At 40.4% G+C, this 15,411-nt stretch overlaps 2 protein-coding genes across 4 annotated transcripts in view; one reads left to right on the top strand and one right to left on the bottom strand.

Moving 5' to 3' along the window:
* vipas39 (VPS33B interacting protein, apical-basolateral polarity regulator, spe-39 homolog) overlaps positions 1-4,833 on the bottom strand; it is a 23,467-nt gene extending 18,634 nt beyond the window's left edge. The window contains exon 1 of one of the 2 annotated variants that reach the window (XM_024420605.2): positions 4,557-4,833. The gene's annotated coding sequence lies outside the window, so the exon portion shown is untranslated. Of the gene's footprint in view, positions 1-3,984; positions 4,071-4,556 lie in introns of those variants that run through there. The other variant, XM_024420606.2, reaches the window with a different exon arrangement.
* ahsa1a (AHA1, activator of heat shock protein ATPase homolog 1a) lies at positions 4,192-15,411 on the top strand. 2 transcript variants are annotated; one of them, XM_024420608.2, is made up of 10 exons: positions 5,251-5,375; positions 5,709-5,818; positions 10,057-10,247; positions 11,769-11,851; positions 12,001-12,118; positions 12,226-12,317; positions 12,792-12,917; positions 14,280-14,381; positions 14,473-14,524; positions 14,908-15,411. In XM_024420608.2, exons 2-10 carry the CDS (start codon positions 5,739-5,741, stop codon positions 15,078-15,080), a joined length of 1,017 nt encoding a protein of 338 aa, XP_024276376.2. In that variant the 5' UTR covers positions 5,251-5,375; positions 5,709-5,738; the 3' UTR covers positions 15,081-15,411. The 2 variants fall into 2 exon arrangements, with proteins under 2 accessions (XP_024276377.2, XP_024276376.2); XM_024420609.2 differs by lacking the exons at positions 5,251-5,375; positions 5,709-5,818 and adding an exon at positions 4,192-4,353.

The raw sequence follows: 15,411 nt of genomic DNA, 5'->3' as shown, positions 1-15,411 counted from the left end.
CAAGAGAATCTTGTATCTCATGGTCTGAGAGTCTTTAGGTGCCTTTTGGCAAACTCCAAGCAGGCTGTCATGTGCCTTTTACTGAGGAGTGGTGTCCGTCTGCCCACTCTACCATAAAGGCCTAATTGGTGGAGTGCTGCAGAGATGGTTGTCCTTCAGGACGGTTCTCCCATATCCACAGAGGAACTCTGGAGCTCTGTCAGAGTGATCATTGTGTTCTTGGTCACCTCCCTGACCAAGGCCCTTCTCCCCCGATTGAGTGGCCGGGCAGTGTGGCCGGGCAGCCAGCTCTAGGAAGAGTCTTCGTGGTTCCAAACTTCTTCCATTTAAAAAATTATGGCATCTACTGTGTTCTTGGGGTCCTTCAACGCTGCAGAAATGTTTTGGTACCCTTCCTCAGATCTGTGCCTCGACACAATCCTGTCTCGGAGCTATACGGACAATTTCTTCAACCTCATGGCTTGATTTTTCCATAAGTACAAACATTTCTAAAAATCTGTTTTCACTTGTCATTATGTGGTAGTGTGTAGATGGCTGAGGATTTTTTATATTTTAGAATAAGGTAGTAACTTAACAAAACATGGAAAAAGTCAAGGGTTCTGAATACTTTCCAAATGCACTGTATAAGTAGGAAAAGGTATGCCCAGCAGTAGTTATATAGGATGAGCTACTGTATGTCGAGAATACAGTATGTATATATAAAATTAGTAAACATTTAGCTTAATTTCTCAGAGATCAAATTAAAATGTATACAAAATAATGCTGCAGGAATGCTAATCTTATCGGTTTCTAACTACAGAAATGATTTCAGAACAAAAAACATCACTAAAATAGTCAATGACTATGTACATAGGGCAGCAGTCTAAGGTACAGGGTAGGGTAACGGGTGGTAGCTGGCTAGTGACAGTGTCTAAGGTGCAGGGCAGGGTACTGGGCGGAGGCCGGCTAGTGATGGACATAAAAGCTGTTTTTCAGTCTCTCGGTTCCAGCTTTGATGAAGTTTGTGCGGGTCTTAGGGGCCAAGACAAATTCCTTCAGCCTTCTGAGGTTGAAGAGGCGCTGCTTCTCCTTATTTGCCACAATGTTGGTGTGAAGGGACCATTTAAGGAACTTGAAGCATTTGACTTTCTCCACTGTGGCCATGTCGATGACTATGTTGTATAAGGACAGACAGAAGCTAGGCTTGCTGGTTCAAGTCCCAGCCGGGCTTCCTCCAGAATTCACTACTGTATACAAAATGTCATATAATATTCAAATATAGTATTTTCACTAGCCTGTAGGTCAGGGGTAGACAACCCTGGTCCTGGAGTGCCACAGGTACTTCGTGTTTTTGATTTTACCAACCTGGAAGACCAGGTGTGTTGAATTTAGACAATCATTGAACTGATCAAAAGCTCAGTTGGTCAAGTGTTGTGCCTAGTCGGAACAAAATCCTGCAGTATATATGGCACTCCAGGAACAGGGTTGCCTCCCCCTGCTGGAGGCCTAACTGAAATGCTTCTTGAGATTGTAGCTGACACCCTTGGTCAGTGTCAGCATGTACTGTACACTTTGTTTCCCCTAGCCCAATATATTAGACCTCTTGACGAATTATTTAATTAATTAATAAGACAAGGTCTAAGGGCATTTCATAGCGACTGCGTTCCAGATAACTCATGGTCTAATGCAATGATTTATATGTACACTAGATGACTACCAGGGGACACTGTTTTGAAGCCACCGTACCTCCATCTTGGCACTCCCCTACCGTTGTAAAAAAGCTATAGAAATGCATTTATGAATGTAATATAATACATTTGCCAAAAACAAATGTAGACAGACACCTTAGTCCATACTTTTAAATTATATTATGTGAGCTAAACATACAAATATATTTACTTCAAAGTACTTTTTTTACGTTACTGTCCCCATTACAACAAAAACATACTTAAATACATGTAACTTTGTCCTATAAACATTTAAATGAAAAACTGTAGAATTCCATTCACATTATAGAATTCCATTCAATTTTATCCTTGGTCCAATGACTACTTGCTAGCTGCTTGTGTCCCGCGTCTGAAGCCACATCCATAATTGGTAGATAGATTCTCCAATCAGAACCATGTTTACGTTGCCGAGCAGTGAACAAGAAACTTAAGTCCAGTTTTTAGATGATACCCCCCTCCGCAAATCAAAATCAAATATGAATACCAATGCGCACACGTTTCCTTTACTACCCTTCTGGGGCAGGACCTGCCTGCTTTGGGGGACTCATTAGCTAACAAGAAACAGGTGTGAACCAGACAGGTGTGCGCACAAAGCAAAAACAAAACATTGGCATCCATATTGTACTAAACAAAAATATAAATGCAACATTTTGAAAGATTTGACTGAGTTACAGTTAATATAAGGAAATCAGTCAATTGAAATAAATTCATTAGGCCCTAATCTATGGATTTCACATGACTGGGAATACAAATATAAATCTGTTGGTCACTTTAAAAAAGGTAGAGGAGTGGACCAGAAAACCAGTCAGTATCTGGTGTCACCACCATTTGCCTCATACAGCGCGACAAATCTCCTTTGCATAGAGTTGATCAGGCTGTTCATTGTGGCCTGTGGAATGTTGTTCCACTCCTCTTCAATGGCTGTGTGAAGTTGCTGGATATTGGTGGTAACTGGAACACGCTGTCGTACACGTTGATCCAAAGCATCCCAAACATGCTCAATGGGTGACATGTCTGAGTATGCAGGCCATGGAAGAACTGGGACATTTTCAGCTTCCAGGAATTGTGTTCAGATCCTTGTGTCATTATGCCATGCATTATCATGCTGAAACATGAGGTGATAGCGATGAATTAATGGCACGACAATGGGTCTCAGAATCTTGTCACGGTATCTCTGTGCATTCAAATTGCCATCAATAAAATGCAATTGTGTTCGTTGTCCGTAGCTTATACCTGCCCATACCATAAACCCACTGTCACCATGGGGCACTCGGTTTACAACTTTGGCATCAGCAAATCGCTCGCCCACACGACACAATACATATGGTCTGCGGTTGTGAGTCCGGTTGGACGTAGTGACAAATTTTCGAAAACAAATTCTCTAAAACGATGTTTGAGACAGCTTATGGTAGAGAAATTAACATTCAATTATTTGGCAACAGCTCTGGTGGACATTCCTGCGGTCAGCTTACCAATTCCACGCACCCTCAAAACTTGAGACATCTGTGGCATTGCGTTGTGTGACAAATCTGCACATTTTAGAGTGGCCTTTTACTTTCCACAGCACAAGGTGCACCTGTGCAAAGACCGTGCTGTATCATCAGTTTCTTGATATTCCACACTTGTTAGGTGGATGGATTGTCTTGACAAAGGAGAAATGCTCACTAACAGAGATGTAAACAAATGTGTGTACAAAATTTGAAATAAATCATATTTGTGTGCAACATGTTGCGTTAATATTTTTGTTCGGTGTATATTTGGATTTGGGTGGGTGGGGGTACATCTAAAAACAATCAGAACCATCTATAGATTATGTATGTAGCTTTGGACACATGCTGCTAGCAGGTACAGTCATTGGACTATTAGTTATTTCGACCGCAGTCGCTATGGAATTCCCTTAGACCTTGTCTTATTAATTCATTAAATAATCGGAGGTCTAATATATTGGGATATGTTTTCCCCTGCTACTTTTGCTTCTGACACGATTGTTAGATTTGCACACTCATGACAAACATGGTATAATATATATATATATATATATATATATATATATATATTGCAAGCAATTCTGACAACAGATAGCCCAATCAGACACAAACTACCTTAAGCGCTTATTGATAATAGTATATTCTGTCCGGGAAGTTTTGTTAATAGCCTCGAAGCTTGTTCTAAACGTTAAAACGCGTTGTTTGCGGTTTGGTTTTGGAAATAAGGAACTTATCTTTCATCTCAGCTAGAAATAATAAAAACAAAAAACTAAAGTTAAATTACTACACACCTTTTTAGGGTTAGTGTTCCCACAGAGCCATGTCTCAGTGCTTGTTTACGGAAGACCTGTTCTAATTAGCTATCTAGCTTGCGTCGAACACCTCTGTGTATGTTTCCTGTAAACTTAACTGGGGATGAAATGTAGTTTGTTAACTGGAGGCAGACACAGCGTATGGATCTGTGCAAATCTGCTAGTTATAGTAAGTGTGTCGTTTAAAAAAAAAGAGAGATTATGTCTTGCTAATATGGAAGACAGGGGCCACATGTTTCTAAAAACCGTTTCACAAGCGAGTATTATTGATTTTTGATGGCCAGCTGTGTGGAAGCTAACCGCTAAAAACCCTATGGAGAGTAAGGGTTTTCGATTGCTAGACAACAGGTAAGTATTCTTCTTGTGAGCCTGTAGCTAGGCTATGATTGTGGTAATTGATGGCAGGTATTTTTGAGGGAGGCAGAGAGGGAAAGGAAAATGTTCTATCATGACATCACCATGTCAGGAAATATCGACATATGTCAGGGCTGTGGAAGAGTGAAGGATACTTAGTAAATGATGGATCTAAAAGATCATAAACGAATAATTACCTTCAGAAATGTAGCTATACAGCTGGTCGGTAGCAGTAGACGTCTCTTGGTCAATCTGCCTTACCCTTTGATGGGAAATGTAGTGCGCTTGTGATTTACCATATGCGTCAAAGAATTTAGGACAACCACAAAAAGACTACAAACGTAATATCTTCATGTATCCTCAATTGTTTTACTTCCGTGTCCCCTAAATTGGTTGTTTTTATTCACGAGTAATATTGTTTTTACTGCCAACCTGATATTGTCATTTTAATAATTCACAATAACTAATTTGAATTAAAACGTCCAAATAGGGACAATGTTATGATTTCTGAATAACATCCTATTGTGGAACCAATGGATCGTAGAGAGACTGAGGGGAATCACTTTCCTGTCACATATTTTCCAAACAAAGCAATATGTTTAGTATTAAGACGTGTCTTGATATCAAATACTGTTAGTACTGTAACACAGGCTTTATTTGGTTTTATATGTAAAAATAAATATCGGGACTTTTATTTGGTTTCCACTAGTTGCCACAAAGACGCTATATCGTAATAATTCATGAAAAAAAAGAAATATTATTTTTGTCTTAATTGAAGGTAAGGCATAATGTTAAAGAAGAGAAATGGTAGAAATAGGCAAGGTGTGTGGTGACTAGTGACGACCATTTCCTTTTGACAGGAACTTCCGCATGTAGCTACATCCGCTTCTTTTCCCCTTCCAGTCATTTCTAGTCCGCTTCTAGTAATTTCTACGGCGAGTGCGCAAGCTCCTTGCATTTCAAAACGAGTTTTCGAGAAAAACCAGGGTCCTAAAACCAAGCACACCGGCGCTCAGGTACATTTCTACGGCCATAACGCAGTTTTAGATAGATGAAATACAAAGGATTTACAGTCGGTTTAGCTAAAGTTAATGTTTTGGTTAGCGATTAATTGAATTTGTCAGTTAAAAATACATACATAGTAGCTACACTTTGCCATCTAGGTTGATATTACCAACGTTAGCCTGTGGCTAGCTGTGTAGCTAACGTAGCTTTTCGTCACGTTTCATCCTTTTTGGTTATAAGCATTTGTAATTTAACTAGTTAGTTAGCTGACGTTAGCCAGCTTTAGGAAATCATTTTGAACAGTTTTTTTTGTAGTAGCTAGAAAATAACATTAGCTACTGTAGCTAACCCATTAACTAGACACCGCTGTCATCATGGCGAAATGGGGAGAAGGGGATCCACGCTGGATCGTGGAGGAGAGAGCCGATGCAACAAACGTCAATAACTGGCATTGGTGAGTAACGTTAGTGTGCTTTCTTCAGCTAGATGGGCTGTCTCAGATCCAGTTGAAGACCTCGGCAAAAGGCCTTTTTCAAATATCGCATGTTTTGTGGGATTCGATTATGCTGTCGTATACATTGCATAACCTGCACCTCCATTTCTGTTCTTATGAGGGTGCTTGTCGGCAGGTCGTTATCAAGTGAGGGGTTGAGAGAGGCTACAGCAGCATCTGAGCTGTACTGTCCATAAGCCGAGGAACGCTCACCATGAGAACGAAACGTTCAACTCCGTTTTTTTTTATGAGATCGGAGTTGAGCGTTCCGTAGCTCTCTACCCTAGACTATTTCTGCGTTTTATAGATGCACTATGCAGAAACAGCTCCGCCATTTCTTGGTTGCTAAAATTGTAATCGTTAGCCTCATTTCAGTTAATCTGACAAAACAAGCAAGTATAGTGTAGAGAATAATTGTACTTTCTAAACCGCTATGAAATATTTCCCATGACCAAAAATATAGCTGGTGTACAATAACGTTACCAAAAGTAAAAGATACAAAAACGAAATCTAAGCAATGGAAGCAATAGAAATACTGCATATAGAACATATCTACTGCTTTTTAGACTTGCTTTCAATGACAGTGAAAGATCTGTAACTCTGTGACTTTGGTGGACGATCCACTTACTTATAGTCTACGTCAGTATTAGTCGTAATGCATATAAAACCTAGCGGTCAAACACAGAAATGGTTCCAATCGTTTTTCCACCGTTCGTTTGAGCCATTGTGGATTTTAGAAACGCTTCAATTAAGGGCTGTGTTTTCATGTAGGTTTAACCTGCCGGTACTTTTTGATAACTATGCTAATTAGCTGCTAATGCGGATATCATCTAGAACTACAAATGCCTGTCTCAAGCTTAACGACACTCACCAGGGCCTTGAAGATCTGGACGATACTGCCAAATTGAGGCAAAGGTAAGAATCTCCTGATTAGCTATCTAATGTTAGCCTCATTTAGTCAATCAGAAATTGACAATTGTTAACTGTCTTGGGCAAGTTTTAAATTGAAATAGCCTATTATCTAGCAACATTAGCCTGGCTAGGTGGCTATTTTAACCGTTTGTTTCTCTAGCCATTTAAATTAATGATAAATTAATTAAAACAAGTTTAGTTGTCTTAGTTTATAAAGCCAAAGTCTAGCTTGCTACTTAACTTAGATGGTGAAGCTAGGGCTAGGCATTCTTTGTGTGTTTGTGGGTGAGGGTTGGGTAGCCTACTTGACTTATAGCTACCCTAGCTAGCTGTATTATTTTAGTCTTGCTTTTTGGGAGGTTTCAGAGATGGACTGATTAGCATCCTCTTGAGTCAACAGTGTGCTTAATTTACTGTGGGAAAACATTGTTTGCTGTTATCGTCTGGACAGATCATTAGTATATCTAGTATGCAATGTTATGTAACCTTATTTAGTCCTTCCTACTATGGTGGGTTTTAAAGTAATTGGTACTTGCATGTTTATTTGAGGTACAATTACTGTCATGTTATTGATGCCAAATTGCAAACCTTATTTGCACCTTCTCTATTCCAGAACCAGTGGGTGTGCCTGAGTCTTGCCACCTCTCAACTAGGTAAGCTGTTTCAACCTGGAACACTATTCTCCTGCTTTGGTCTGTTTCAGACATTGTAGGAAGACGTTGCATGGGTTTATTGATATATAACGCATGCTCCACTCTCAAGTTGAACTTGTTGACTGATGCCATGGCGGTGGCTGCTAAGACGGCAGCAGCTGCGAACCAGAAGACTGCAGCCCAGGTCCACACCTGCCCTGTCTGTCGGTTGAGTAGTATTGGTTAGTACCGTGCGTGCCTTTAGGTTTCTCTCCATGTGTAGACTATTGTACTGGCCTGTGTGGTACAGTCTTTTCATATGGGTAGTTGTTTTTTGCATCGTATTGCTTAGTTTATAATTCGTCAATTTCTGATTTCAATCTAAGCCACAGATTAACTTTCTCCATTTTTGTACTTGATGTTTATAGATGCAGACCCGAAGACGTTCAAGCAGCACTTTGAGAGCAAGCATTCCAAGTCTACAGTGTTCCCAGTACTGGTTGATGTGCAGGCCTAAGGAAGCACATACACCAGCTGTAGGTCCATTTGATTGTAAGATTCTTCCATCATTTACACACAGTAGACAGTGTAAGCCACCATGTTGTCAACAAAATGCTGTCCTCAATGCTGAAGTTGTATTGTCTATGGCTCAATATGTGGAAATGCTGTGATCACTCATTGTCTTTAATGTTGTAATTCATAGGCACATGATGACCATGAATTGAATGCTGCAACTGAGACGGAATGACATCAAGGGACACATACTGAGACCCAGAGTATGACTGGGCATGGGCCTAAAAGTGCTGCAGAAGCACACAAGCACCCCATTTTATGTTTATTCCATGGTCAACCATCTCTCTAGTTAACCATTACTCCACACTATACCTTTTTTATGGTCTTTCAACACTTCAAGTTTAAATCTTCTCTATAAACCCACCCTACCTTCACCCATTTTCCCTATGCTGCTTCCTTCACTTGTTCTTCTCCTGATTTGATAACATCTAGACTCAGTAACATGTTTAAGTGTTGTGGTGTATTGTTTTTGCTACCTTTTTTTCACCTGTGTAATGTTGTCCTCCTGCTGCTTATTCTGGGGTTCAGACTGAATGCAGTGGTAAATAATCTGCTCACAATTGACAGCAGCAACATGGACCTGTTAAATTGACAAGAAGTGTGTTGATATAGCTGCGATTAGGCATTGCTTCCTTGTTTTGAGTATGTGTGTTTCTCTTTCTCCTGGAGTTGGCTAGCTTTGATAAAAAATACTATTTCAATTTGTAACGTGCCTACCAAAATCACAATATTCTGTTTTACACTTATTTGTGCCGGTCTAATTCCTAAAATGGAAAAGCAGAATCTGTGCGCTCTCGGATGATGATGATAATAATAGTTCATATGGTGCTCTTTGACGTTCCAGGTTTGTGACATTGACTAAATTATTTTAATGTTGGCTTAAATTCAGAGGTTTATATGTATGCATTGTTTACTATTTTGATTTCTTAAACAATGTACTTGTTGGACTTCAGGTGTTTGACGTCATTTGATGGGTGACGAGGTGCATTGTCAAATACACTTATCCATAATGGATACATTCTGCAATGAGTTGATCTGTGTTTGAATCTGCAACAGAACATGTCAACAAGTTAGTTCTGAATTTCCTTTCATACAGCAGTGCATTCTGACACCATGACTTGAAATAGATGTCATATAGTTAAGGAAAGACTGACACTGGCTGAAGGAGAAGAGGATCTGGTTAGCTGACGTAAGGTTATTAGGCTAATATCAACTAGATAGCTAGTTCTTTTTTGCAGATAATCTTAGTATTCATGGCATGTTATAAATACTAGACTGCTACTAGGATAGTGTTCTATACAAGACCAAATGCATAAACAAATATTAGTTCAATAAGATATAGAACAGTAAATACACTTTTTTAAAGTAGCTAGCAAGTTGACAGTGACGGTGTCAGCTAGAGATGATGTGCAGGGACTTGCAGTCTTGCATGATAGCTACTTTGATGGTAATTATCATTTTCAAATCTGGGTAAATAGAGCACGCTATATTGATAAGTCACACAGAGATTCACACGGTTATCAAAACGTTTTGAGTGTTAGGCTCCCAGGTTTTTTGGTTTTCTTCCCCTATGGTCTGTCGAAGCCTCTGGAATGTTCTAGTTGGTGGCACTGACTGAAGGGTTTTAAGCAAAGCTATTTCTGGAGCACCGTGGACAGGGTACAACTGTGGTGCAGATGGGGGATATTTATAACACTTGACACCAAACGGTAGCAATGATCACAACCCTCTGAACCGAAAAGAGCTACGAGTGTGAGTGAAATGTTTTCTCTACCTGATTATTACTTTTATTCAGGGGAAATTACATAATGGTCTGCCTCACTGTGATCATGGTGCGAGCTAAGTAAACGCTGTCAATGAATCCCCTTAACTACAACTAAACTATATTTTTACAGGAAACAATTCACTTGCGTATGAATGTTATTAAAGGAGCTTGACTTTTGAGTCACTCTAGAAAAAGCCCTTGAAATGGGGAAATCCTCCAATAACAAATGCTTGATTCTGTTACAGAATGCTTTGTTACAGTGACTGTTTCCCAATGAACGCGACCCAGTTGAATATGTTCATTGTTTGTCCCTACAGGACCGAACGAGATGTGACCGGCTGGTCAACAGACAAGCTGAAGGAGCTTCTATTGGGGCTGCGCGTGGAGGGCCCAGAGGGGAGCTGCGAGGTCACTGACATCCCCAATCTGGATGGTGAGGCATCCATCAACAACCGCAAGGGGAAGCTCATCTACTTCTACGAGTGGAACGTCAAGGCGACGTGGACTGGTGAGTGCAGCAGATGCTAGTGTTGAACGGTATAATGGCACTAAAACGTCATGATACTGATGCCAACTTTTTAGAATACCGTAGTACCGTTTCATAAAATACTACTGAATATTTCGGCCTTACCGATCAAATGAACCTGCTGGCGCCTAGTTTGTTAATAAATTCAGTGGAATTTAAGCAACGGCCACAAGTAAGCTCCGGTTCAATAATATCCACTTGTGCATATCACTTGTGGTAGCTGTAATCAGCCAACCACATCCTCTTCCAGCCCTCACTCACCGCTTCTCTCCGTCCACATCTATTCCTCCATCAGTTTAAAAAATATATGATTTAGACGTGGTGGGGGTGCACAGGCCCTGATGAGTCTTCTGTTATGGTTGTAGATTTGTTCAATTGGAGCAGCGCGCAAGATTTGATACATTGTTTCATTTAGTCGGCTGTTACAAGCCATAAGCACAGGCCAGTCTGAGTAGACTGCCAGTTCGCTATCACGCAGCCTCATGAGTGCCAGAGAGGAGAAATTGACAAGCATGTGTGCAGCTTTACAGCAAAGAAAACGCCTTGTCTCTAGCCTAAACGGTTCAAATAAGACTCATATTACCAGAGATGCCTTTTGTTCTTTCTATCGGTATTCGCATGCATTTTATATCGTTTCACAAACCATGTCGCAGGCCGTTTTAAACTAATCCCGGGTCGCTAATTATTGGTTTGATAACAGTGTTCAGTCATGTACCCTAGCTAGCTAACAACCTTAAGTTGGTTTAGGCAAATTTGATTGGCACAGGAAGAAAGGAAAAGGGTCTGCTACTCATGAGATGTGATTCATATAGGCCTAACGGAAGCCTAAAATACATCAAAAACTGATCTCTTTCTGGTGCTCCTTAAGTTCTGTTTGGTGCTTAGTGTTTTGAAAGTTGGGAGCAGTGTTTGTGGGAGAGAGAGTGGTGTGTTTGGGGGACACCGTGTGAAGGAGGGAGGTGTGTTAACTGAAGCCTGCCACAATGACATGCAGCTCACGCCCGTATATTCCTGCAGACAAAGGTAGGCCTTTGCAAATATGAGTAAATCAGACGATCTATGCCGTATTCTATACAAGTAGAAGTGTGAATTGTATTGAGTGGAAGTGTGAATTTAATTGACAGGTTTTTGCGTAGCACATGCTCAGAATATGAAGAAAACAGGAACAAGCATCCGGGGGACAAGGCAAAGGGGACGGCTAGGCTTGGCCTCGTGACCACTAGCAGACACACACACACACACACACATCACTCTATATGGAACTCATGTTGAACATAGGTTTTCTGCCAGTGTATTTTCTACCAAATGTATCCTACATTTTGTTTGAAGCAGAGGGTTTTGCCTACTAAAGAGCAGCATAGCCCTTGTTTCCATGGCAATGAGACTGTAATTATATTCTCCAGCACACACAGCCCCAGGGGTTCAGTGAGAAGTGGGTGGGTTGTCATAGTGTCTCTTCAAAGTAGGTTTCATGACATCTCTTTCTCTCTCGCTCTGTCCCAGGAACATCAAAAACCGGAATCAAGTACAAAGGGAACATCGAAGTTCCCAACCTCTCCGATGAAAATGACATGGACGACCTAGATGTAGGTTATGACAGAATGCTAATTTGCACATCGACCGCTGATGGCTATTGGTTGTAATGATATTTCTTTGCGTCACTTTTGTAATGGTAAAAAGAACAAGACCACACCTAACATTGGGTATTATCTTTGCCCCCCCCCCCCGGGCACAGATCAGTGTGTCACTTTGCAAAGATGAACCCAACACAACCCTCACCGAACTCATGAAGAAGGAGGGAGCGAAGAAAGTGCGCGCTGCCCTGGGGAGCTATGTGGACCACCTCAAATCCGGTGAGGCCTTTATTTATTAAAGTCAATTTAACCCTTGTGCCTGTTTATACAGATATTAATAGTTGAGCTTGATACTGATTGAAATTGAACTTTTCCGATGAATGCAGAGTTCACTCAGGGCATGATCCTCCCAACGGCGAATGGAGTGGCGAGCAAGCCACAGCCAACGCAGACAAAGGTCAAAGTGGACAAAACCCAGGTGGGTGGCAGTTGCCTTCTCACCTTATGTCCCCATTATCTACCTTTCTATTTCACATCCGTCATGGATTTAACAATGGTGGAAACTCTCTCCAGCTAATATTTACTTCAATCCCATACACAAAAGGAGAAGGGGGAAGAATTGAGACAATCAAAGAACCCCTGTATCAGGGGGCTAATGAGCATGATTAAAACCCTACTAGCAATAACAAACTGTGTAGGAAATGTTCCATACATGTTGTATGTTGAAGAAAAAATAAATTGGAATGCTTTTTTTATTGACAAGAATTCAACTGATAAGTGTCCATTCAAGTAGAATTCCAACATAGGTAGTGAATTAAGTGATTTCCCCATCCCCCTTATTAATGTAAAGCGCCACATAATGAATCCAATACGTAATCCATCTACTGAATTTCAAGTATTCATAATCAGAATTTATGAATAACAGGATGATCACGCTTGTCTATGTCCCCAGATTGGCTCCTCCGTATCAGCCCCCTCTCCTAGCACAGGGGTCAAGATCCCCACCTGCAAGTTTAGTCTCAAGGAGACCTTCCTCACCTCACCTGACGAGCTGTACAGAACCTTCATCAACCAGGACGTGAGTAGTAAAGTAGTCAAATACTAGCTTCCCTTCCTTGTCCTTTCCTCCAACATCACTGATTAGGCCAGATATGACAGGCTGAAGTAATATGCTTGGAAACCAATTCAGGGATGAATTCACTAGGAACCAAACAAACGCGTAAGGGCAGAAACTGGAGGGACTAACCTGAACTTGTCCAATAAACACTTGGAAGAGTTTACATTCAAAAAGCTATATATCCATTTTCAGAAATGTTGGTAAATTAACATTTATTGTTTCAAGAATGTACAAGTTTTTTTTCACAATCTAATCATGGCATTGGGTTGTGTAATGACAGACATCTATTTGTTTAAAATCTACCACTTAATGTTTTCATTTCAGAGAGACAAATCAGGATTTTTAGCAAGCCGCTGTATATCTGCCTCAGGTTTTACACAGTCAAACATAACAAATACAGCTTTGTGACATAAAACATAATGAAATACTGTCATGAGATCTGTATTTAAAACATTTACATTTCACATTTGTCATTTGGCAGATGCTTTTATCCAGAGCGACTTAGCTTAGTGCTTTCATTTTACGATCGCTAGATGAGACAACCACATATCAGAGTCAAATATACAGGATACAAACATTCCATTCCAGCTAACCATAATACAGCGTTTTGCAAAAACAATTGTTTAATTAATATCTAAAATCTATAAATGAGATGTGTAATATTTAACACACATGAAGGTACCCATAGGCAATCATTTCTGATGAAAAACACAAGTTTAATAGCATTTTGGAAATAAACTTTTAATTTGGTTTTCATTGCAAAACATTCCCGTTGCGAAAAGTTTTTCTACGGTGTGCACTAATGAATACACCCCAGTACTTTCCCTAGTCAGTAGAGAATGGTTTAATTCACAAATTTGACCTTAAAGTATCTATAGCAACAAAGCTGAATTGACACAATTTGCATAAATACAATTTGCACAGAAAACCAGTAAGTATATATGAGTGCATGTGTTTGTTTGCCTTCAATGGAAAGTATTCTACCAAGGTTTTGATAGAATTGATTTGCTATCGTTTTTCTCCTGTACTTCACTATAGTGCAAATAATTTTCAGTGCAAATGTTTTTTATTCACTCCAATACCCTTATGTTGGATTTTACTGCATCTGTTGCTTTTAATGGGGATTGAAGACCAACCTCAATAGACTAGACTTTAACTCAGTGGATTACTTCCGCTTTAAAAATGTTGCCTATTATAATATAACGCCTACCTACTTTTTAAATTGTCGTCCCATAACTCTTTTGAATCATGACTACAATTGGCTGAGGGCATAAGAATCAGTGCTGATTTGACTAATCTATGGTCTCCTTTCTCGTAATGCAGATGGTCCAGGCGTTCACCCATGCTGCAGCAGTGGTCGACGGAGACAAAGGAGGGAAGTTTCAACTGCTAGAGGGAAGCGTCAACGGAGAGTTTCTGGAGCTGGTGAGGACATGCATCTGCTTGAGCTCATGTTCTGTTGATCATGACCCATTGGTGGAGAAATACCAAATCTAACTGGTTTTCCACTTCTTAGGTCCCAGATGAAAAGATAGTTATGAAATGGAGGTTCAAGACCTGGCCATGTGGTAGGTTTCCCCACCTTGCCCAGTGGGGCCCTTGATTTGTGTGTGTTCCTGGGCAACTTTCAGCATTTCTCTACTTAGGTCTTTTTTTTTATACGGGTAATTTCTACAATTCTTAACTGCTTTCTCCACTCTGCTCCTGGGCACCCTCAGGGTATATAGGATTTGGTCCATCCTACGATGAACACACCTGACTCAACTAATTACAGGCATGATGATTAGTTGGATCCAGTGTGTTGCTACTTGGCAGGAACAAAACCGTGCATACCATGTTGGGTGCCCACAACTGGACTTGAGAAACCTTGGATAGTAACATAACTGGCTTGGATATATTATTGTTTTAGCAACAAGTGATTCTAAAACTGGCTCTGATTTCCCTTTTCCAGAGCACTATGCAACTATTACCCTGAACATGAAGGATCGAGGCAATGAGACTGAGCTGAAGGTAGAATTTAAAGGAGTCCCGACGGTAGAGGAGGATCGGACAAAGGAGGGTTGGAAGAGACACTACTTTGAAGCCATCAAACAGACTTTTGGATTCGGGGCCCGACTCTACTGAATAATGTAAAAAAAAAAAGAGAAAAAAAAGAACCTGATTATTTAATGTGGATGAATACTCTCTTTAGTGCAGTCTCTTGTAGCACCAGCCCTACATCGTGTGTAGACAAACGGTGCCTTTTCCACTTGGAAGACTGGCAGTCCGTGTAAGGGTCATTGGTTCAAGGCTTTCTTTGATGTCTGTGCTTACTTTACTGAGTCTATAGGCAAAATGAGATGTAGAAACAATTACTCGATCGACAGTATATTTGGAATTAACTATTAGCATTCTCAATCTCTAATTCTGCACATTTGAAGTGTGTCATGCTGAAATAAATTACATTTTTACTGAA

Source organism: Oncorhynchus tshawytscha, linkage group LG05 (genome assembly GCF_018296145.1).
Source record: "Oncorhynchus tshawytscha isolate Ot180627B linkage group LG05, Otsh_v2.0, whole genome shotgun sequence".
In the NCBI taxonomy this organism is placed as follows: Eukaryota; Metazoa; Chordata; class Actinopteri; order Salmoniformes; family Salmonidae; genus Oncorhynchus; species Oncorhynchus tshawytscha.
The sequence above is the reverse complement of the archived record's forward strand: the minus strand, read 5'-3'. Positions and strand labels throughout refer to the sequence as shown.